Below are 26,169 nucleotides of genomic sequence, written 5' to 3'. Positions count from 1 at the left end.
GAAGTCTTGTCATAAACACTGAATTTAAATGTAGCATAGAGGAAAAAGAAAAGCCACCAGAAATTAGCAGGCTGTTTCCATTTGTTTTGTCCTGTTTAAAAAATGTGCAAACATTTTCTGTGATCGGCAGAGCAAGTGATGGTGGTTGTGTTAATTAGTACATCATCAGTGTCTGTGTGGTAAAACGGATGCTGCCGTTTATCTTGAAAGGTTCCTCTGAAATGTCACATTAACATGAAGTAAAGAGTCGACAGCAGTTATAGTTAATTAGCTCTCACTCTCTCTCTGTCTCTCTGAGGAGAACATGCTCGGTGTCCCAGCGCAGGAACCGACCGATATTAACGAGGCTTTAATGTTCAGCAGTGAGACAAGGCCCATCGCTCTTCACCCAGCCTAATCCACCTGCATTATGAATTATCTCCAGCTCTAGACTAATGATCTGAACCATTTTTTTCTGCACGGTTCACAGCATGGGTCACTTTCTCAGGCCGTGATTTAGCACTACAGCTTCTGGGAAGAGATCGTGATTCATGAAGAACACTTTTCATGTGTACCTGCTTTATATTTTATTTCTCTTGCTACTTGCTCTCTTTGGCTAAAAAAAAAAGCACTTTTGTGTAAAAAAAAAACAACCCACTTTTATTTAGCAGCCCGACACCAGATGTGTGACGAATATGAGAGATTGTTATCACCCTGCATGTTGTGACCAGCACATGGCAGATGTTCCTGTATCTCCTTTAATGTTGCTGTAGGTCTCTTGGCAGCTTCTCTGGTAAGTTTTATTCTTATTTTTTTGTCAATTTTGAAGGAATGTCTTGTTCTTGGTAAACCTGGCTACCTTTATGTCACTGAATAGCTTTTCACTAGCAAATATTTTAGCTTAATTTTAGCTACCTCAGCGACACTCATGTAGCGTGTTAGCTAACTGCAACTCATCCGAGTTGGTCTAGCACTTGCATGTTAATGCTTCGATTTTTTCTTACGACTTCATTCCAGACATTTAACCACAAAAATCTGATTCATTTGAATTTTTATGACTTGTTTGTTGTGAGATCAGGTTTGTTTGATAGATAGTGATGATGTTAGCGATAGGTAAATATTAACAAAATTCATAATTAAAAACTTCATGGGATGAATGCGGAACTTTTCTTTAAAACATTTGAATGTTATTTGTCCAGTTTTCAGTAAGAATCGTTCACAAATGAAAAGTCATCTCATTTTACGTGATTCTTTCAATCACAATTAAAAATCACACAGTAAAACAGCCATCTTAAATCAGCATTGCTTCAGATAGCTTTTATTTACATGAATTAATGTAATCAATAGATTTCACTATCATTTTGCTCACAGTTACAGATTAGAAGCTTTCACATTTTTCAGTCTGTTTGAGCGTAAGTGACACTTTTTAATTACATTACAGAATTAAATTATTGTGTATGGCATCCAGCATTTATCCTCTATTTATTCGTCAGTCCAAATCTCCACATCTTATGCCGTTTCTGCAGCAATCCAGCTATTTCCTTTCGCCGAGTTTATACCTTGCAGCTCAAATCTATAAAAACAAAATGCTGCAACCCGAAACACACTGCATTTTTCGCTTGACTTCTTGCAGTCAGGTTGATTCCGAGTCGAATCGCACTGACACACAGACCACCGCAGAGTTTCCTTCCTGACTGGAAATGCTCTTAGAATAGAAATGAAGCAAGAAATCAAACAGCAGTTTGTGTGACAGAATGAAGTTTAATCTGCACATTCATTAGAGAGACGAGAGCAAAAAAAATAAAACCAGACCAAACACAGTGTCATTCAGAATCAATTCAATGAGAAATGATTAGAATGTGAAATTATTTATAAGCGTTTCGATCTTCCAGCGTCTGTTTGCACCTCTCGTGGCCAGCATTACCTGAGGATTACGTTCCAAACCACTCTTTAAGACCCAGTTACCTGCAGGTAATTAGTACTGCAATAATTATGGATTTGTTTGAGATTTCTTGTGTGTTTAGAGACCTGTAATCATCCTCATTATGCACTTTTTTTCAGTGTAGAGAAAAAAAAAGAGACATGAAAAGAACAGATTTGTGTGAAGAAAAGAAAAAGGAAAACAATCGATAACAGGTACTGTTTGAGTGATTGCCTCCAGGTCAGCGTCTATGATGGTCACTGCTGTTGTTACAGTTGCCAACAGTCCCATAGGAGCCATGCTATCGATGTGACAGTCTCTGAACAGTCGCCTGGTTTATGTACATATTCACATTGTTGGTGGCAAAGGTCCCAAATCAGACACGTAATTAAGCCATGGTAAGTGATGCTACCAAGTCTTGCTAATCAAACGGAGCCGTCGATGGAGTCCACTCCTATGTCCTTATTTCCTACCTTCTAAAGACATGCGTTGTGCGATGGTAAGAAAACACGAACGAGAAGAGCAGCAGTGCCTTTATTCCATGTGGAAGTTCGAAATCTTTCAGACAGCTACGCTTTCTGGTTGGACCAAATATTCAAGATGTGTGTGTAGTGGTCAATAATGTAAGCTAGCATTACATCTGTGTTTAAACATAAACAGGTTAGCTAGCTTCGAAGTAGATTTATTTGTAATAAAGAGACAAATCAATATAAAGTTTTAATTAAGTCATAGTTACACCAAGAGGGATGGATACCTTAGCTAGTTAGCTCTGCACCATAGTTTAGACAGTTTCCCATAAACATTAGTTTGTATAGATGACGTCAGAAAGTTTGCTCCGCCCAACACTTCAGCATTCTTGTGTCAATTAGTTTTTCTTTTTAAAGTGTAAGCCAATATTGACAGTTGAACTTTGTGACTGAGTGTATCATCGCTTCCATGGATTACATCAAGCATCAACTCTGCTGCAATCGTATTTCGTTAACAACTCTCTTACTTCATCGAGCTAGCACTTCCTAGAGCTTCCTTCTTAATCAAAAACCTTCATATGGGCCACCCAGACATGTGCAAAAAAAAAAAAATGAGTGAAGACTGCCTCCTCAGGGAAGCATTCAGAAGGACTCCACTGGGTTTTAGAGCTTTTCTTCTCTGAGCATCTATTTTTGACAGCTACCTTTTAAAGAAAAAAAGTTGCTCACATCAGCTTTAAACCAAAATATGAGTCTCCGGACAAAACATCAACAGGCTACAACATGTACAGGAACAGGGATGTATAAAAATATGTAAAACCTCACTTAAAAAAGTTCTCACCTCATCCAACCAGCAAATGTCCACTTTATATACAAGTGTGTTGATTATTGGATTCATCTCAGAGTCGGTCCTTGATATGTTTGCACATGAATTCTTTCAAATATTCACAGGATATGAAAAGAATAATATGTCAAAGAAATACGGAATGACAAAACAATGTATCTTTAATACAAGAAAAAAATGCATTTCTCATATTGAGTTTATACATATGAATGTATGTATTTATGTATGGATGTATACATATATAGTTTTCTGCAGTTTTACAACCATCCCTGTTGGCCTTCAAGCCTAATGATGAACACCTTGTGACAGTTGCCATGGAAACAAGACCTGATGAATGGCCTGTCTTTTCATGGTGAGATGTGAGCCGGTCGGCACCCCACTTCTTTACCCTGAAGGCATATGGGTGAAGCTACACTCTGCTCCGAAAAGCATAACCGAGTGCTAGAATCATGAAGTGCTATGCGGCATTCTTAGTGGCATTCTCATTTAGCCTCTCCATGTAGTTCCGGAGCTCTATGGAGTCCCCAAGCTTGATGTCCGGACAAACCCACTGGATATCGTTTTTCCCAACACCTAGTGGGCTGTTACCCTGGCAGTCACCGCCCGTCTTGGAATGGCTGAAGGTGGTGAATTTGACCCGTTTCCTCTTGGTGGTTGGCGAGTTTCCTGTCTCGCTCTTGTGCTCCCGTCCTCCCTGACCTTGTGCACTTTTCTGGCCCAAGAGTCCGTTGAGGAGTTGGCTGGCCTCCTCTAAACCCAGACTGGAGTCCACAGTGGCACTGAGTTCATCCTGCTGCAGGCACAAGCCGCCATGGTTCTCCATTAGCTCACCTTCGTGCCCCAACCATACCCAGTCATGAGCATGTGCCATGCTCTCCTGGGCCTCCAGGGGGAGCTGTTTGTTTTGATACTGGAGGGCGTATGAGACACAGTTGATGAGGAACACCAAGATTGCCAGGCAGAAGACTCCCAGTAGGGCATACATACCGATTTCAAGGTCCGTCAGGCCACGCCGGGCTTGTAGCAGGTCTTCCTCTGTTGTGCGTCCATGAGGAGGTTCGGCCTGTGCTGGAAAATTTGAGAAGTCTGCAGGAATGTCTCCGATTGGGCGCTTGTCTCCTAAAGGAGCACCTGTTTTAATGGTGGTGGCTCCTCTGTTGACCATTCCTGCCTCTGAAATTGAGTCTCCGTTGTACGGGGAACTGGGTCTTTGCCGTCTGTTGTCACTATCATCATTACGGCTAAACTTGACACGAACGTTGGCGCTAACCGAAGCCAGAACATTACGGCGCTTGCTTTTCTGGCACAAATCGGCTCCAGACATCTCAATGCGCAGCAGTGTGCCCTGACCCTCACCTTTCACCACCACCACTGGTGACCTCCACCACACGGCCCTCTGAACTGTGACCACCCGCTCATCCAAAGATGTGGCTGTCAGCATGTAGTGTGCAGGATCATAAAGGTCAAGAGGGGTCACCGAGCCATCACTGAAGTGCAGCCAAGCACTGACAAGGGACTCCTGCAAACACAGGCAAGATTAGAAACTCTTATAAAGGAGCAGCAAGTAAAGTTTCACTTGTGCACTCAGCTGTTTGTGAGGCCAAATGAGACTCTTTAAAATTCACCGACAATTTAGCAGACACCAATGCTTCAAACTAGCCCTTGGTAATGTCAAGTGTTTTGGCTTCATAACACTCTGATCAGCAGGAAATCACTTCTCCTGGCTCATTTAAAATCTATCAAACTGGAGGAGAAAGAAGACTCCTGCTGATACAAAGGACTGGCCAATCAGGGCCAGCGTTCCAACACTACTAGCGTTAATGAGCAGGAAGTATGAATTGCAGTTCCCCGGCTGTGGTGTTAACAAAACCACAGCTGCTCATCAGCTTGTCCTCTGTGCAGCGACTTCTACCTGTTGCGATTGTGATTATAATAATGATGACCAAAAGAACACAGCAAGCCAATTTTTCAGGCAAAAAATGATAAGGATAAGACCATTCAAAGCAGGGACCCAGTGTAGTACGTATCTCAACAGATTAAAAGTTTTTGTTTGTTGACTGAAAAACAAATGGGGTGTACCTGTTTGAGGTTGTACATGGTGTCCTGGGTGGTGGCTGTGGCTGCGATGGCCCTGTTGCTGCCTGGACTGAGCTGCAGGGACAGCGAGAGGCCTGACACCAGCTGCACTCCCAGATCCGTAATGCTCACTTTATCATCCACAATTCTCACCGACCTCTCAGCCAGGACCAAATCCGACAAGGGGGACATCACCTAGGGGGAGCGAGAGAGCAGAAGGTCTAAATCACACAGGCCCAGGTGTTTCTCTTACATATCTTTCAGATGGGATTAGATTTCCGTCTATTAAATGACATAGCTGGGGAACACTGGTGGTAACTGTAACAGATTCACACAGAATAAGTGACCTTTGTATAAATCACAGAGACGGGAGTGTCTTCACGATATACGTTAACAATTCCATGCATACTACACAAACGGCATTTAAATACAAACTGATTGTTTTGTGCTTTATTATTAGCATCTGATGTAGAGGGATTGGCCATGCCACTGTGCATGATCATGTCACAAGGTCATGAGGATGCACCTATGCGTTCCACGTACATATGAGAGCATCAGTCCTCTGGCATATCCTTTGAAATGTGGTCCATGTTAAATTGTTCTGGAAAATTCTTGAAAAACTGGCTAGCACTCAGTTTCTGCTTTTAGATGGATTTGATGGGACATCAAATATCCTGTACATGTTGCCGGAGTGTGTTTATACTGAAATGTAAAGCCTCTTGTCCCACAAGATATTTTGGAATCTTTACTAACGTGTCAGTTCGAACAGGATGCATATAATCTAGAGTTATTACCAGTGCTGAGGAAAATACAGCATCAACATCATTCCAGCTGTGTCTATAAAAAAACCAACAAACAAATAAATACTGACATGATGGATTCTGACCTGACTAAAATCCCAGAGACACTCCTGTTATAATTACATTAATCATATCCCCAAGGAGAAATAACACCATCTGAATATGGCTTTACATTTTTACATAAGACATGGTGCAGGAACACTGTGATAAAAATAACTGCATCTCAGAGTTCTGCGAGCGAATGACAGTTCCTCCATGCCCTCAAACCAACACCTTATTTTGAAGCACAGAACCAGCTGTGATATGCAAAGTGATGTGCAGCCTTTCCATCCACATCAGTTAAGGCAACGCCAGCTGCCTCCATATACTTTCACATGTTCCTCTGTCATAATGAGTGTCCCTCATCACTGTCAGAGCCGAGCACAGCTCACACCTACTCCCACTTCCACCAACACTCAGCGTCTGCAAGCTTCAGCTCCGCTACTCCACGTTTCAGTCCAGCAGCATGACTGTAAATAAAAAATAAATACAACTTCGTGTCCAACTTCTTTACCATACTGCTGCTGCATACTGTCCAGAAATATATTCACTCATACAAACAGAGCCGAGTGAATAAGCATGCTGCCTGATAACATAACTTTACATACAAACAAACAAATCAATCATTACATTAAAAGAAAATCAAACAGAAAATGCAGATTAAATACACAAAACACACAAGTTCCATAAATATGCTGTTATTATTTAATAATGGATTGAGGAATTCCATTTAGATAGATAGACAGAAGTATGAATGGATGGACAGACAGACAGAGAGATAATTAGATAGACAGAGTTTTGGGCTGTTAAGTCATTCCAACAAATATAGTACAATTTAAAAAATAAGTTAACCTTAAGCTAATAAATGAAGTCTCATTGTAAACATCCATCCATCCATCCTTTCATCCATCCATCTTTTCATCCATCCATTCATCCATCCATCCATCCAGCCATCCATTTTCTGTAGCATGTATCCTACACAGGGTTGCGGTGAACACAGGGTCTATCCCAGAGGCCCCGGGATGCAAGGTGTGGAAAACCCTGGACAGGGTGGCAACCCATCAGAAAGCACAATCACACACATACACACACCAATTCACACACTAGAGATGCCAATCAGCGTACATCTTTGGCCTGTGGAGGAAAGCAGAGAACCCGGAGGACATCCCGAAGCACAGGGAGAAATCCCCAACCCTGGAGTTGGAAGGCAAACAAGCCTTACGATTAAGCCACCATACCCCCTTTCAATTTCCTCAGCATTTATTGCAATTCACTCTGCACAGTTTGGTGTAATTAGTCATTGTCTGTAATGAAGTGAAGACAGCAGTGGACATTGGCGACGGTTGCTGGTCTCAGGCGCTGAGCATGGCTAAGTGCTCATCTCGAAGACTCATCTAGGAAGCATCAATGATGCCTGTGATTTACGCCCAAACAGCCCTCCAGCTCCAACTCCTCCATCTGAGCTTTTTATCTGATTTAAATTTTCTTCAATTGCAGTTTGGTGCTTCAGACCAAGCGAGACAGCATGTGAGGGACCAGGAAAGGCAATTTTGCCATCAAATAAAGCATCAGAATGAACTAACAGTATTGTCAATATTCCTTTCCAGGCTGCAGTACATGCATGATTCGGAGAAAGTCCAAATAAACTTTCTAAGCTGGGGAGAGGCAACGAGATCTATAAATATAAATATATAATTCATGAGATAGACGTAAATTCAAATGATTAAAACACAAGTCTATAAACAGTGGCATTAGCCATGTTGTTAGCTAGCGAGAAGAGAATGCTAACGACTGGGATACACTGAAGTCTGTTGTTACATCTGAGGTCTGAATACCAAAGTGAACAATTTCAGATCCTCATTTCACAACTCTGAATATGACATAAATCTTTAATTCTAAATTTGCTTATTTTCAATAGAACTAGAAGTTTTTTCTGTAAATTATGCGTGTGGGACCCCCCCCCCACACACACACGTATTAATGCCTACTCACAGAGTCTGAGTCAGGTGATGTTGTACTGCTTACAGTCGAGGTTGAGGAAGATTTTCAGCTCAGATTCTTAATCAGTGACAGAAACAGCGCTTCTGTCACCATCTTTGTGTTAAGGTTGCTCCTGAAGCTTTCTTTATTTCCTTTGTCCTGACAATTCAGACAATAAAAAAGGGAGCTACATACAGACAGACCATTCAGGAAGTGATTGGTAGGCGGATCAATGATGCTCCACATCCTTGTTCCAGTGTGACTGCACTCACACTCACACACACCTACACACAACCCCCCACCCACCCAACACACACACACATACTTGTCACATTTCAGAGTGATTCTCCAGTTGTCTTTACGCGGACAGACAGACAGCTAAGTGCCTCTGAGACGTCACTGACATCCTTTCATTTTGAACGAGAGTAAGTGCTAGGATAACTGCAACTCATCCGTCTGCCGTCTGCACACCACGGCGCTTCCTGCAGCTGCTGTGCCAGGAAAATGACAAATGAAGTTTGTTTTGGCAGGCAAGAGGCCATATTTATCTGTCCACACTAGAGACAAATGCTCTCTAGCGATAGGCAACGAATCAGAGAGCCAGGATTTCAGCTGCTTGCTGTTCCGTCTGAAGAACTGAATTTGAAGAAATGATGGCATGTGACGCTCAAGAGGATGGTTAAACATGTAGGAAATGTAATTACTTCATAGAGTTAGCATCAAATAAACAACTTCTAAAACATTTTTAATGACTTGGTAAAGCCACATTTCCTTTTTTTCTAAATGTATAATTAATGCATTCGTCTTGTTTTTCCAGCATGAACCGTACTGTTGCAGTTTAATATCATCATGACTCATTTCAAGGTTCTATAAGTTTATTTTTATCTAACAGCACTTTGAATAACAATTTTTTTTGCAATTTTATTAGCAATTTATTTGTTTATATAATTCTGCAATTAATTGTGTTTTTTTTTTTTCCTTTCGAATACCATATGGCCAGAAGTTTGTGGACGCTAGGTTCCAGCTCTGATCTTTAAGGACTAACATTCAAATTAAAGCTTATCAGCAAAATTAATACCCAGGTAGAATGGTGATGCTTCTGCAGTCAACAATAAGCTTTGGTACCAGTGAGTATGCCTCAAACTCTTAGAATATACTTTAACCAGGAAGGAAGCTACTGTCGCAAGATCGTTTCAGCTATACTGTATGCCCTTGACCTTGCTGTAACCTTGATCCAAAATCGAATCAGTTTATCAGCTGTTTACTATCATATATCATTATACAGTAGATATAAAACGTCGACACTCCTTGGTTAAAATTGCAGGGTTTTGTCCTGTTTAATTAATGATTAAACCAAGATAAATATATAAATGTCAGATCGTGTCCCATTTTTAATGTGTTAATGTTAACGTGATAAAACATGCACTAGTCTGGTTACACAAGTGTGCAGACCCTTTCATAATGGGGCATAACTGTGCTCGTAACTGTGCTCATGTTCAAAAGTAATTATCATACACATCACTTGAAGTGATTCTGATTAACCCGACTGCTGTGCCATGGTCCGCAAACAGATTAGCAAGCGTGCACTTTTACTTCACTGTCAAAAGGCATCAATCAAGAGAATATCCAAGACATTAGATGTAGCATGAAACACTGTGAAGGCCATCATTAACATTAACAAGTGGAGAAAATGGAGCACCACAGCAGCATTAGCAAGACTAGGACAAAAAATAATAAAAAAAAGACAAGATGAAAACAGATCAGGGAAAAACTGCAGAGAGACCAGCGGCAACATTAGAGGAGATTCAGGACTGTCTGTCATGTGCTTGTCCCTGCAACAATACTTCATATATTCACTCACCCATCCAAATAATCAGAATCAGGTGTTCCAATCACTTCCATGGCCACAGGTGTATAAAATCAAGCACCTAGGCATGCAGACTGTTTTTACAAACATTTGTGAAAGAATGGGTCGCTCTCAGGAGCTCAGTGAATTCCAGCGTGGAACTGTGATAGGATGCCACCTGTGCAACAAATCCAGTCGTGAAATTTCCTCACTCCTAAATATTCCACAGTCAACTGTCAGCTGTATTATAAGAACGTGGAAGTGTTTGGGAACGACAGCAACTCAGCCACCAAGTGGTAGGCCACGTAAACTGACGGAGCGGGGTCAGCGGATGCTGAGGCGCATAGTGCGAAGAGGTCGCCAACTTTCTGCAGAGTCAATCGCTACAGACCTCCAAACTTCATGTGGCCTTCAGATTAGCTCAAGAACAGTGCGCAGAGAGCTTCATGGAATGGGTTTCCATGGCCGAGCAGCTGCATCCAAGCCTTACATCACCAAGTGCAATGCAAAGCGTCGGATGCAGTGGTGTAAAGCACGCCGCCACTGGACTCTAGAGCAGTGGAGACGCGTTCTCTGGAGTGACGAATCGCGCTTCTCCATCTGGCAATCTGATGGACGAGTCTGGGTTTGGCGGTTGCCAGGAGAACGGTACTTGTCTGACTGCATTGTGCCAAGTGTAAAGTTTGGTGGAGGGGGGATTATGGTGTGGGGTTGTTTTTCAGGAGCTGGGCTTGGCCCCTTAGTTCCAGTGAAAGGAACTCTGAATGCTTCAGCATACCAAGACATTTTGGACAATTCCATGCTCCCAACTTTGTGGGAACAGTTTGGAGCTGGCCCCTTCCTCTTCCAACATGACTGTGCACCAGTGCACAAAGCAAGGTCCATAAAGACATGGATGACAGAGTCTGGTGTGGATGAACTTGACTGGCCTGCGCAGAGTCCTGACCTCAACCCGATAGAACACCTTTGGGATGAATTAGAGCGGAGACTGAGAGCCAGGCCTTCTCGTCCAACATCAGTGTGTGACCTCACAAATGCGCTTCTGGAAGAATGGTCAAAAATTCCCATAAACACACTCCTAAACCTTGTGGACAGCCTTCCCAGAAGAGTTGAAGCTGTTATAGCTGCAAAGGGTGGACCGACGTCATATTGAACCCTATGGATTAGGAATGGGATGTCACTTAAGTTCATATGCGAGTCAAGGCAGGTGAGCGAATACTTTTGGCAATATAGTGTACTTCAGAAGTCTGGGCTATGTAGTGACAGAAGAGAAAGAAAGAAAGAAAGAAAGAAAGAAAGAAAGAAAGAAAGAAAGGAAGGAAGGAAGGAAGGAAGGAAGGAAGGAAGGAATAGAAAGAAAGAAAGAAAGAAAGAAAGAAAGAAAGAAAGAAAGAAAGAAAGAAAGAAAGAAAGAAAGAAAGAGCAAGGACAGAAGGACAGAAGGAAGGAAGGAAGGAAGGACGGAAGGAAGGAAAAGAAAGGACGGAAGAAAGAAAGAAAGAAAGAAAGAAAGAAAGAAAGAAAGAAAGAAAGAAAGAAAGAAAGAAAGAAAGAAAGAAAGAAAGAAAAAGCAAGGACAGAAGGAAGGAAGGAAGGAAGGAAGGAAGGAAGGAAGGAAGGAAGGAAGGAAGGAAGGAAGAAGAAAGAAAAAGAAAGGACAGAAAGAAAGAAAGAAGGAAAGAAGGAAGAAAGAAAGAAAGAAAGAAAGAAAGAAAGAAAGAAAGAAAGAAAGAAAGAAAGAAAGAAAGAAAGAAAGAAACAGACAAATGAATAAAACAGCAAAAACAAATCTATGGATCTCTCTCTTCAGCTACTAGGGAACTCAGACTCCTTCAGAAATTTAAAAGCACCATGGACAGCTCCATGCACCGATCGCTTTTGGCACAACAGTTTAAGATTAATATGAAAAAAAAAGTAACCTTCCAGCACATGAGGAACAAATTCACCTTCCAATAATGACCCACAGATCCAAGTCAACAAAGGAATGGCTTAAGAAGAAGATCAATGTCAGAGCTTATATCTAAATCCTTTTGAAAAACATCTGTGGAATAACTTGAAGAGGGCTGTGCAAAGGAGATCCCACTGCAATTTGATAGCTCTGGAGCGTTTTTGCAAAGAAGAGTGGATTAAAATTGTCAAATCAAAACGTGAAATTGGAAGATTCTTACCTAAAAGTTAAAGGTCCTTTAATGTAGTGTTATATTAGTTAAGTGTGTACATTTGTGCCACTAGGTTATTTTGCCACCATTTTTCTCTTCTTTTTTGGTTTTCTTGAAGAGAATTTATATATATATATATATATATATATATATATATATATATATATATATATATATATATATATATCTATATATATATATATATATATATATATATATATATATATATATATATATATATATATATATATATATATATATATATATATATATATATAAAATAATTATTTATTTTAAATTTTATATTTTGTGTGTGCATGTTGTATCTTGTTACTGACCAACACAAGAAATCAAGAAATTCCCTCATGGGATCAATAAAGTCTATCTATCTATCTATCTATCTATCTATCTATCTATCTATCTATCTATCTATCTATCTATCTATCTATCTATCTATCTATCTATTCAGAGATTTATTCAGAAATTCATTAGAGTTAGGTCTGGCACTGAAACTCAAACTAGAACCTCAGATTTTCATGGCTATATCACATTAAACACATAACATAACAAACATTTCATTTTTTTCATCAGAAAAACATGCATTTAAACAGGAAGAATATAAACGTATAATCTACTGTATAATCATAACAGTGTTCAACAACCATGCTGTTCTATATGTAGAGGGTCAGATAGATGTTTATCCACACAGGGCTGATGGATTTGACATTGGCAATGTTGCTGTGGAATAATAAGACATTTGGTCAGTGAAGACTGAACATTTCTTGTGCTTTGACTATAGGTCTTATTTCAGGTCAGGTTTTGTAGGTGGGCGAAAGAAAAAGGTCCGGTTGATACTGAATTGAATTTTGAATAAATTACAGTAGACAAATTTATTAAATAAAATGGAAGCATGTATATGTACTGGTGTGGGTGTTATCAGGGTGTGATTAAAGCCTGCTGACTTAATATCACAATCACAGAAAGTAAAAACTGTGTTTTTTATGTAAATGTAATCACAAAGAGACAAATTATCATTTTATCATCCAATTTTCATTTTCACATTTGCTATATTTAGCTACAGCGATTCTGACCTGTGATCCAAGTAGACTCATCTTCATGAAGGGATAAAATTTGTAATGCCATATGTATACAAAGCAGTGTGTAAAATCCCATTTAAATGAAATTCTATTTAATCAATATGCTCACTACACAGGGTGTAGAGTATAATGATGTAGAGGGGGTTGTATCTATGTAGTGCACTGAATGTGTAATAAAATGGTGATTCATCCACATAAAAAAAGAAAATTAACAATAAAAGTGCAATAAAAAGCCTATTGGAAGTTCTATTAATATACTATATAATATTTTTATATATATATTTACAAATAAATAAGAAATAATAACAAATTAACTGTTTTATATCTACACAATTTTGTTCTATGTTCTGTACTTAAGGTTTTTTCTTACTAATTTTGTGTATTAAAAAAAAAAATATATATATATATATATATATATATATATATATATATATATATAAATTTACTAATTATATATATATATATATATATATATATATATATATATATATATATATATATATATATATATATATATAATTAGTAAACTTACATTATGTTATTTATATTAATTATAAAATAAATAAATAAATAATTATTTATTTTAAATTTTATATTTTGTGTGTGCAAGTATCTTGTTACTGACTAAACACAAGAAATCATTGGCTCAATAAAGTCTATCTATCTATCTATCTATCTATCTATCTATCTATCTATCTATCTATCTATCTATCTATCTATCTATCTATCTATCTATCTTCATTTATTCAGAGATATATTCAGAAATTTTTTAGTTAGGTCTGGCACTGAAGCTCAGAACCTCAGATTGTAAACATTCTTGCTATGTGCAAGTAAACAGTAAGTCACCTGGACTTTGGTGGTTCCAGTGTTCAGGCCCGTCAACGTTGTTCCGTTTGTTATTCTGGCCAGTCGTGAGTCCTCCACTTTCAGTAAATCCTTCACCAACTCTGTCACGTCCACCTGCCAATCACTGCCCAGCAGGAAATCTGGCTGGTCCCGCCCCTCCACTGGCTCCGCCTCAAAGTGTGTGAGGACACGTACAGTGGTGCTCTGGTACTGTGGGCCACAACCTCGATCCCGTCTGCTCCCGTCAACTTCATCATCGTCTGCAGATCTGAACACAGGAGACAGACTGTTAGAAACGTCTTTAATTTCTTTATTTCACCTCTTGGAACTGTCATACATCTAGTATGACATCCAGTGATTACTAGCTAGTTCATGTTTGCTAATATGCACTCACCATGTGTGGCTAAACTCCAAGTATGCAACTAGCATTACATTAACATTGCCCTTGCTGCTACCCTGAACATGGCTCTTAGTCTAGTAGCAAAGAGCTCTCCCATAAACCAAGCTAATCCTCATTAAACTAGGTGACTGACCAATATAACATCCAAGATACAACAACCAAATATAACAGGCCAAGATACAGTATTCAGATATGAAGGATGTTAATGTTAGTTATATAAAATTCATTTAATATTTCTAGCTGATTTCACAGATGGACATCAGGATAAATCTTCACTGTGCTTGATCGATTATTAAATCTGCTTATTAAAGCTAAGAAATAAATGACATATTTAAACAATACTTTTTTATTCATTTTTAGCGATAGTGCTTTTGAAAACACAAATATTGTCAGATTAGCTACAATGCTAATGTTTATCACTCTATTAATGCAGGAATACTCCAGTAGCCAATCAGAGTGAGGCTAGAGGGCATCAGAGTAATTGGTTAAGTATGACAATAAAAGAAAACAGTGACGTGGCAGAGCTTAGTGCAGCTTAAGGTAAATATGTTTGTGCTGAAACACTGCTGATGTTTAATTATAAACAAAATAATATATCTTTATGCTATTTATATTTGTACAGGGCCCACAGGATTGCAGGAATTCTACACAATTTTTAATTACTCCTGCAGGTTCAGTGTTTGTGATGGACATTCACACTAAAATTAGAAGCCATAGTCATATCTCAATAGGAATTAATAAATCAATGTGAACTAATAAACAAATATGTTCAGTATAAGTTAGTTCTGTGTCTATAGGCTGTATATGTTCACAGATACTAATCTTTGTCTCTGTCTGTCTGTGTCTATCTCTCTCTCTCTCTCTCTCTCTCTCTCTCACTGTATGCCTGTCTCTCTCTCTCTGTCTGTCTGTATCTCTCTCCTGTCTGTCTGTCTGTCTGTCTGTCTGTGTCTGTCTGTCACCTCTCTCTCACTCTGTCTTATGTGCTCTCTGTCTATCTCTGTGTCTGTCTGTATGCCTGTGTCTCGCTCTCCATCTCTCTGTCTGTCTGTATCTCTCTCCTGTCTGTCTGTCTGCCTGTCTGTATCTCTCTTTCTCTCTCTCTCACTGTATGCCTGTCTCTCTCTCTCTGTCTGTCTGTATCTCTCTCCTGTCTGTCTGTCTCTCTGTCTGTCTGTCACCTTTCTCTCTCTGTCTTATGTGCTCTCTGTCTATCTCTGTGTCTGTCTGTGTCTCTATCTCCATCTCTGTCTTTCTGCCTGTCTGTATCTCTCTCTCTCTCTCTCTCTCTCTCTCTCTGTATGTCTGTATGCCTGCCTCTCTCTCTGTCTGTCTGTATCTCTCTCCTGTCTGTCTGTCACCTCTCTCTCTGTCTTATGCGCTCTCTGTCTATCTGTGTCTGTCTGTATGCCTGTGTCTCTCTCTCCATCTCTCTGTTTGTCTGTTTGTATCTCTCTCCTGTCTGTCTGTCTGTCTGTCTGCCTGTCTGTATCTCTCTCTCTCTCTCTCTCTCTCTCTCATTTCTAGCTGACTTTTCTGCTTCCAGCATTGCTTTTTTATTGGCAAGGGGAAACGAAAAACACACTTGTGCAATTTGTCTTGCTAGCATTTCACACAAGACAAAAAAGTGTGGCAGTTCTCATACAATGGCTTCATTTACAGAAGACAACCCTGAACCACTGCCTGAAAGTTTCTTTGAAATAGCATACACCATGAAAAGGGCTAAAAGTGACATGATGCTGAAACACCAAACGCTGGTGTCAAAGGTTGATACGAGTTGCTCGGTTTGCAAAATGCACTGTACAGTAGCACCTAATTTACATGGTACAGCTTTAATACAGTACTCACACAGTGCTTCACACACAACAGCGGTTAAAAGAAAATGATCGTGAGACAGAAAGAGCGCAGAAAGCTGTGATTAATGCTTTGGAAATTGTGCAGTTACAGGGCAAGGAGGAGATTAGAGCTCTTAAAACAGCCTACTTCCTAGCAGAAAACAAATTGGCTCATTCAGAGTTTAGACAGCTGGTGAAATGTATGAAATAAATCACATGACAGATACATTAATCTCGGGAAGCTATTGGATGCTTATGGATGACCAGGACAAGCCTGTTTTAAAAAGTCAAGCCTTTGTCTTGGTACTGAATGAAACGACAAATGACAAACGATTCATTTCAACAACAAAATCAAAGTTGTTCAGAAAATCTTTTGTGCAGAAAATCTCCAATAAAAGGGTGAAAAAGAGTAGGTTTAAGTGACAAAATTAAAAAAAAAAAAAGACATCTTTGTCCCAAGTACAAAATAATTGGAGGTCGAAAATAATTGGAGGGGAATCCCCTTTTTATTTAAAACACTGATTTCTGCACTGGTTTCTTTTGTAAGCTTAAGCACACCAGGACAAAAATCATCCACCTGGAACTGGTTTAATGTGTCAGTGTGAAAATTATTTACTGTACAATATGTACTGTGTGCATGTGTGTTATATAGAAATAATCAATTACTCAACATGCAATTTAATTAACAGCCTTTTTTGTAGATATAATAAAATAAATTGAATTGCCCAATTTATGGATTAATAAAATAAAACCATAAACCATAACTGTACAGCTGAACCATTTTTAATGTCTATCAAACTAATGGAGGACATTATATGAGGTATCAACTCCAAGCAAAGAGAGAGCAAGAGAGAGAGAGAGAGAGAGAGAGAGAGAGATGGAAGAAAAACACTTGGAAAATGTCCATCTACTCATCCATCTACTCATTCATCCATCCATCCATATATTCATCCATCTACTCATTCATCCATCCATCCATCCATATATTCATCCATTCATTCATTTGTTTGATTGTTTTGTTGTCCCAGTTTAGGTTGCAGATGTGCTTGCATGCAGGTTGTGTTTAATTTTATATATATATATATATATATATACGAACATAACACACACACATCTCAATACTTATTTTACACCATTATAACATTCAGAACCCCCTATATATACAGGACCTTTAGGGGGTTCTGAATGTTATAATGGTGTAAAATAAGTATTGAGATGTGTGTGTGTTATGTTCGTAGTTCATTTTAAACACAAACTACTGGAAATCCACAAGCACAAACATGACTGTCAGCAACAACACAATCATGATTGTTAGAAATTTGTTGTGAACAGAAATTCTCATATTGTAAAACACTTAAGCTGCTCTCAAATTTGGCCAAGACAACAGTGAGCTTCTTGCATGACTGCTTTCAGAAGCAGACAGACTTTAGCAAATGATCTCCAAAAATGTTGCCTGCCAAGGGAATTCCTCCTACAGGGTTTTAGGAAGTGGGAGGACACTGATAAATCTGGATTAGGAAGCCTCGAGCTGCTAATGCACTTAGAAACATGAGTGGTTCAGTCATACAGCATGGCATTTTTGACTTATCACGACAGGCGAAATTCATAGAATCAACAACAGCTGTTGTTTTGCAACACATCATGTCTCAGAGCGCCCCTCAGTGGAGGAGTATGATATGATCAGTGCTCTGTGGGTACTGACCCGTGTCCTCGTCCTCCATTAACGCTGAGCTGCAACCCCCACACTGCACAGCACAGCTCCTGACCAACTTATTTTTAACAGGGACGCTCGTCTCCCACGTTCGTGTCTTGACGTGTTTTGACGTTGGCCCTCACTCCTCTCACCTCTCTTTCTGTCACTTCAGTCACTTATGTGTCCAGCTTCAGGACTGCCGTAATTCCAGACAAGTGTAATTTAAAAACCGTCCCATGGAAGCCTGTGGCATGTGTCAGTATTAACCTTAATGTGTCAGCGACCCCAGATCATTAAAAACCAGTCGGCATCCTGTCTGCGCCTCCTCCAACACATCAGGATAGCTATACAGCCAGTAGAGACCTTAGGGCCATTTTTCATGAAGATTCTCAGAGCAGGAAGTGTTGACCTGGGGTCAGACCCTACTGTTCTCAATCAATACTCATCCATAAGCAGTGTTCCTGTGTATGTGGTTAAAGATTTTTATCCACCTCAGTCTTTACGCACATATTGTATTCTTCACTGTGGCATCTGATTCGAATGATACTTGAATAAAATTTTATATTAGAAGAGTGCTGCTGCCTATCTGAGTTCTTTAACTCCAGAGGAACAACTCTGTATGCGTCCTTCTTACTGTAGATCATTTCATGAGCCGGTTCACAGCACCAGATTTTCCAGACAAATCTGGTCATCCGGACTGTCACTCTAACTGAGGAGCCGTTTACTGAACAGAAACAGGACTCTTCTGAACATTTACCTACATGACTTGCATTTTTCAGTAGTTCACTGCTTTGAAACATTAGGACTTTAGGATTTAAAACAGTTGGGCCTTTAAGCCCCAAATAGTTTAGCAATTAAAAATGTGGAGTGAATGAGGAAATACAAAATGTTTAATTTGCTAAAATCTAATCAATTGATGATCCATGGAGCACTGAAATAAACATCAGGAGTCTAGTGTATTGCTGTATATTATAGTGCTTTTTAGATAGTTAATTGTGCAAAAACGTTAAAGACACCATGAGATGTTGCACTGATGCCATGAAACTGTAATGTGTACACGGGATACAGGACATAGGATATTCTCTGATGGTCTTAATTCGCTATTTTGATTTTGTTGATCGTCGTAGCTGTGTCAAAAACCTCACACACTGACGCTGAACTTCTGTCTCAAGCGAAATCAAGAAAACTCTGAGGTCCAAACACAAGATAAACGACACTCCTCTATTATGTAACTTCTGAAGAGTACTCTGAGGTTTAAATACTGATTTGTGTGCAATTTCCGTAAGTATTACAGAAGACGGTACGATACGAGAGCGGTGTTTAATACATATCCCTGTCATTTAATCGCTCAGATTTTCAGCTTTTGTTTTCTTTTTTCCCTGCCAAGTGATGTAAATCCATTTGTTGGACACTTTGCAACTGTTCATCGTCTTCAGAAACGTTAGAAATGGTTTTCACTAAGCGTGTGATGATGACTAAACATGACATGCAGCAGGAGGTAAAAAAAAACAAAAAAACAACAAAACAAGACACAACATCTGTTTCTAAAATCACAGAGATGGACTGAAATGGACAGGATTGAAATAATCATTCTGACCTTGCACTTGTCAAGAATGTAGAAACATTGTTTTTTTTTTCTCGAACATGGATCTAATGATGAACCGTTCAGAAAGCATCAAAAAGTAAGAAAAGTGTTTTTGAAGCCCAACAATAAGACTCACCTCGGGTTGCCCCCTGAGACTGGGATCCTCCATGCCTTGATTTGGTTAAGCTCGGGGTCGGCCATGTCGATCTGAAGTGGGAGGCGGGGCATCCAGACACTCACCTCCAGCTGGGTGCTCAGGTAGTTGTAAGTGAAGTTCAGCATCATCCTCACCCTTCCTCTCGTCTCCTTCCCGTTTACGTACACATAATCGCACCTCTCAGACACCTGTGCATAAAAACCAACTCTCGGTTACTCACAAGGACGACATGTGAGTCTGTGTGCATGTCAAGTTTTTCTACACTCTATATAGAAGGAACTGAAAAAAAACCAACAACTTTTCATTAGTTTGTGTTGATTTGTGTACAGCAATTTCTCAGATGTAATCTTGATTCCCGGCAATTTAATTTGGTTCGATTTCAATTCAGTGTGTCAGGACACAGAGTTTCATTTATTTCCAGTACTTTTGGAACATAATATCACTTTCATCCATCATAAGAAGAAAAAAAAAAAACAGCTTTTATATTTCCAAACTGTTCCGATCTTGTTGACATAAATCAATGTTCCAGACGTCCACAAGACACTGGTCTTAATATCATTCCTTTCCTTTTACACAGTTATGTCATGTTTATGTGCCATATCCAAGGGTGTATTTGGTCTTTCTGTGTTTGTCCTGTCTGTCTGTCTCTGCTAGATTTTGGTGACTGATAGATCAGGGGTGATATCAGAAATATAAAAGAGATAACGCTGCAGGTTTGAGCCCAGAATGTCAGTCCTGGTTAACAGCTGACATGTGTTGACGCTAGCTTTGTAAGTGTGTGTGTGTGTGTGTGTGTGTGCTGCTGTTATAGTAAAATACTGAGTGACATGGTGATGTGAAGAAACACCACCCTGAAGGAGGATGAGGAGAACTTGGTAAGCCAGTATAAGCCAGTATAATATGTGAACAAATAATGTGTGTGTGTACCTCAGAGGTCAGAGTTGCAGGTGTTCCCTAGATTAATTAAACCCAGAGGGAACAAACACACACACACACACACACACACACACATACACACACACACACTACTGTACCACTCTATTTTCCAAATGTAACAACGTATAAGGAAATAATTCATGTTCTCGGCTTTCTTTCCTCTGGCTGAAGAACCTGACAGACTTTTGTTCAGTCAACAGAATCATGGGGCCAAGAGGAAGAACGTGAAAATCAAATCAGATAGTGAAGAGAAGAGAAGATTTATCTCTCCCTGCTCGTCACCACGGCGATCACATTCCTGTATCTGTTTGTCTGCTGCATGTTTAACTGCAGATGACTGAAAATATGAACAAATTCAGTTTTTAAAATGGCCTAGTTATGGTTTTTATAAGTGATTTTCATTTCATTCATTAACTCGGGTTAATAAGTGTAATCATTTATTGTTAATCGGAGTGGATTTAAGCTTTTCATACAGAAAGTGAGCATGTCTGTAATCAGGCCTCTGATGTAGCTACAGAAATATGGGATATGCAGACGTTATGAGAAAGTTACAGACAAGCAGAGGCGTGTTTATTATGCACAATTCTGACCTCGATCCCTTAAGCCCATTTTTCTTTTCTTGGAATTTTATTTCTTTTTTGGAACGGTGATTTCATTTTGTGTATATTACATTTACTCCCTGCAAAAAAAAAATGTCAGAAATCAAATCACACAGAAGCACATGACATGCGAAATATATGTGGACACTTATATGTGATCCCATTCTAGATTTAGTCTCCATTTGCAGTTCTAATACACTCCATTCTTCTGAAAAAACCTTTCTGCTAGATGTTGGAGTGTGGGCTGTGGGGATCTGTGGTCATTCAGCCAAAAAGCATTAGTGAGACTTTTGATAGATACTGACCACTGTAGACCGACACCCCACAAGGGCTGCAGTTTTGGAGATGCTCTGATCCAGTCGTCTAGCCATCACAATTTGGCCCTTGTCAGACTCGCTCAAATCCTTACACTTGTCCATTTTTCCTGCTTCTAACACATCAACTTTGAGGACAAAATGTTCCCTTGCTGCCTAATATATCCCACCCACTAACAGGTGCCATGTTGAGGAGATAATCAGTGTTATTCACTTCACCTGTCAGTGTTCATAATGCTATGCCTGATCTGTATATATATATATATATATATATATATATATATATACACTATATTACCAAAAGTATTCGCTCACCCATCCAAATAATCAGAATCAGGTGTTCCAATCACTTCCATGGCCACAGGTGTATAAAATCAAGCACCTAGGCATGCAGACTGTTTTTACAAACATTTGTGAAAGAATGGGTCGCTCTCAGGAGCTCAGTGAATTCCAGCGTGGAACTGTGATAGGATGCCACCTGTGCAACAAATCCAGTCGTGAAATTTCCTCGCTCCTAAATATTCCACAGTCAACTGTCAGCTGTATTATAAGAACGTGGAAGTGTTTGGGAACGACAGCAACTCAGCCACCAAGTGGTAGGCCACGTAAACTGACAGAGCGGGGTCAGCAGATGCTGAGGCGCATAGTGCGAAGAGGTCACCAACTTTCTGCAGAGTCAATCGCTACAGACCTCCAAACTTCATGTGGCCTTCAGATTAGCTCAAGAACAGTGCGCAGAGAGCTTCATGGAAGGGGTTTCCATGGCCGAGCAGCTGCATCCAAGCCATACATCACCAAGTGCAATGCAAAGCGTCGGATGCAGTGGTGTAAAGCACGCCGCCACTGGACTCTAGAGCAGTGGAGACGCGTTCTCTGGAGTGACGAATCGCGCTTCTCCATCTGGCAATCTGATGGACGAGTCTGGGTTTGGAGGTTGCCAGGAGAACGGTACTTGTCTGACTGCATTGTGCCAAGTGTAAAGTTTGGTGGAGGGGGGATTATGGTGTGGGGTTGTTTTTCAGGAGCTGGGCTTGGCCCCTTAGTTCCAGTGAAAGGAACTCTGAATGCTTCAGCATACCAAGATATTTTGGACAATTCCATGCTCCCAACTTTGTGGGAACAGTTTGGAGCTGGCCCCTTCCTCTTCCAACATGACTGTGCACCAGTGCACAAAGCAAGGTCCATAAAGACATGGATGACAGAGTCTGGTGTGGATGAACTTGACTGGCCTGCACAGAGTCCTGACCTCAACCCGATAGAACCTTTGGGATGAATTAGAGTGGAGACCGAGAGCCAGGCTTTCTCGTCCAACATCAGTGTGTGACCTCACAAATGCGCTTCTGGAAGAATGGTCAAAAATTCCCATAAACACACTCCTAAACCTTGTGGACAGCCTTCCTAGAAGAGTTGAAGCTGTTATAGCTGCAAAGGGTGGACCGACGTCATATTGAACCCTATGGATTAGGAATGGGATGTCACTTAAGTTCATATGCGAGTCAAGACAGGTGAGCGAATACTTTTGGCAATATAGTGTATATATATATATATATATATATATATATATATATATATATATATATATATAAAACTGTACACACTTAAACATTACACAGCTTATTACTAATATTAATGGCACTACTAATGAATCAAATTGTCACTTCAAAGTTCACAAAAAGTTTTCTTTCTCACAGAGGACATCAGAGAAGACTTGTCTCATGTTGTTTATTGCACATTGTTTATCTTGAGGAGTTTATTTATTTATTTTTTTTAATGAATAATTTTCATTATAGGAGAGCACATCCAATTAAAAACAATACTGATGTTATTTTATTCATTTTACAACACAAACAGTGAATTAAAACAGGGATCAAATAAATCACATCCCAAGCACACATTATAATTTCATGAACTAGATTTGGTCTCGTGGGGCTTCATTAAGTTTCACACAAAACTAACTGTCACTACACAATATAACAAAATAAAATGCAAAATAATAGGAAGTGCTGGAGCAAGTGCGGTTTTATATGCGGCTGGATAACAATGTTGGATGCCGTTATACTAGAAATCGATTTTATTTCAATTTATTTTTCGTTTTTAATTTGTCACTTACTTTTACATTCGACCGCAGTCTGCATTTTCTATCCCAAAATCTGTAAAAAGGCAGCAATAAAATGTAAAATTCTAGTTTTGAAGCCAAAAAAAAAGGATGACTCTAAATATAAAAAATATAAATCTAATAATTACATACATTTCATATCTTACATTCACGTTTCTTAATCTGATTACTTTTTTTTTTGTAAGATTCTGCAGGTTGTGCTAAACAGATTAGCTAATTACAAAAACTAATTACAAGCTAAGTACTAAGTACAAGTACAAAAGCTGGCTTACAATAGTGAACGCAATGCTAGCAAACCTGCTTGTGTTACAAAGCTTGAAGCTTCATAACACAATAATAATAGTGTAATGTTAGCTATCTTAGTACATACAGTAACTTCACTAGCAACATGGCCTCAGGCAGGTACAGCTGCAGTGGTAATGCTATCGTTAGCTAAGACATTGGCCCACTATTTCTAGCATAGTGTTGTGTTTTCGTTACTGATTAGCTTAAAATAGGCATAATAGTAAAATGTATATATGCAAAATGTTATATGATGTTAATAAAAGTGAAATTTATGCTTAACTTATTTCTGTCCCAGCCCTTCTTGAGCCAAGGACATGTCACTGTTAAAATCACTGTCAAAATCTGTTGCTCTCACCTTAACAACGTCGTCGTCCGTCGATCGACACTCCACAGACTCAGTCACATCAGTCACAGCCCCATCAGTTGCCACGGTGACCACTTTGATAGGCATGGCAACAGTCCTGCCGGTGAGCACGGCCGTGTTCAGGATCTCTGTCTCCTGTGTACGGAGATCAGGACAATTACAGGATAATTCATTCTGCATTATTCAAGACTATTCATCATTCTGCCAGCTCCAGCGCTAGTGCTCGCTCATCTGATTAGACCCACGAGGCACATCATTCAATTAGCATCATCATCCAGAGGGATGTTTCAGAGCCACGCCCACATTATCTCAGAGCCACACACAGAGCTGTTCTCAAGGTTTATGTCAGTTCTGCCATTTATTATTACTGCATCCTCACTATTTAAGAAGTGGTGTCCATTTTCATTATCCACACATTACAACAGCATCAGCTACATGATAAAATAGCATTAGCTATCAGTACCTCTTACTCTTAGGTTAAGTTTTAAAAAAAAAACACCTCAGAGATCTTCTTCAGCTTAGCATAAACTATTGATTTTATTTCAGTGGCTTACTAACATTAGCTAAGCTAGCCTGGACACCATTTTAGCACTGACTAGCTTAACAATGTAGGTTATTAATGTAAACCTGCTATGCTAATGATATTGTGTGATATATTTAGTAAACTAGTTTGATAGCAAGACAATAGCATTAGCATAGCATGAGCTCACTGCTGGTGAATTTGACTAGCCACTAATAGCTGGAAGGTTTACATTAATATTTTACTCGTACTTAAACCCACGTAGCTGTGCTTGCTACGAAGCTTTACGCTTAATGAACTATTTTATTTAAATATTTTAATTATTTACCAAAATGTAGGTTATGTCTGAGGGACATGTTGATGTTTTCTGAAAATGTAGGATTTTTGGCTATGCTAATCAAACTAATTTGAATCTGATGTTTGTTTACAGCAGCTTTTGTTTTTATGCAGTCATCTGGTTTAATGCTTTGCCTGCATGCTGCGACGGAGTCGTTATTTATTTATTAAACACTGAACTCTGGAGTCTGAGGTCAGAAGGTGTTGACAGCCATGCAGCTACAAATCACAGGTTTATATTAATGTGTGTGTTCTAATACATTTCTACAGCAACAGCTTGCACACAGGGATTCAGAGCAACGTCACATAAACAGATGAAACCAAAAAAAAGGGTGTAATTGTTAATGAGCCATTTCATTTACTGAAGGAGTCTCCAGGTTCAACACGGTGTAACAGTCAAAGGTAAAGCTGTATCAAAGTTTTTCTGACACAGAAAAGTCTCCAGGACAGCTGAGTTTATGGTTTGTGATTTCAAGCTGTGTTTTTTTTTTTTTTTTCGTCATTAACTTAACAAGACAGAGAAAAAAGATGGGCTGGTGAAGGAACGACATTTACGAAGGACGATGTTTATTGCTGCTATAATAATGTAATGTATGAGATATTAGGAGCGATATTATTTTATTGGAGCAGTCTGAATATCATCAACGCGATTCCACACAGGCAAACAGGGTTAACACGGGCATTTCAATAATCAAAACAAAACATTAAAACATGCGAGGGTCAAAACTAGACAACACAGAACCTGGTGTTAGGAAATCTTGAAACTTGGGACAAGGAGACAAGTACATAAGGCTTAAACTTGGACATGAGAATGCATGAAAGGCTTCACAATGAGACAATGAAACAGGTGGGTTTTTAATAGATAAACTAATCAGAAGGCAGGTAAAGAGAATAATGGCAGACTAGGGCAAAAAAAAAAAACAATGACAGAGGACAAAGATGGAGACATGACTGGAATGAAAATAAAGTGCATTC

At 39.4% G+C, this 26,169-nt stretch overlaps 1 protein-coding gene across 1 annotated transcript in view; it reads right to left on the bottom strand.

Annotated features, from left to right (window-relative positions):
• Positions 1 to 1,391: 1,391 nt before the first annotated feature.
• si:dkey-112m2.1 (transmembrane protein 132D) overlaps positions 1,392 to 26,169 on the bottom strand; it is a 168,899-nt gene continuing 144,121 nt past the window's right edge. The window contains exons 5-9 of the mRNA XM_058414819.1: positions 24,330 to 24,473; positions 19,704 to 19,912; positions 14,055 to 14,322; positions 5,291 to 5,482; positions 1,392 to 4,730 (exon numbers count right to left, since the gene is read on the bottom strand). Of these exons, the coding sequence (XP_058270802.1) occupies positions 3,669 to 4,730; positions 5,291 to 5,482; positions 14,055 to 14,322; positions 19,704 to 19,912; positions 24,330 to 24,473 (1,875 nt within the window). The 3' untranslated portion in view covers positions 1,392 to 3,668. The remainder of the gene's footprint in view (positions 4,731 to 5,290; positions 5,483 to 14,054; positions 14,323 to 19,703; positions 19,913 to 24,329; positions 24,474 to 26,169) is intronic.

Source organism: Hemibagrus wyckioides, linkage group LG18 (genome assembly GCF_019097595.1).
Source record: "Hemibagrus wyckioides isolate EC202008001 linkage group LG18, SWU_Hwy_1.0, whole genome shotgun sequence".
NCBI lineage: Eukaryota > Metazoa > Chordata > Actinopteri > Siluriformes > Bagridae > Hemibagrus > Hemibagrus wyckioides.
This window is presented reverse-complemented; position numbering and strand designations above follow the sequence as displayed.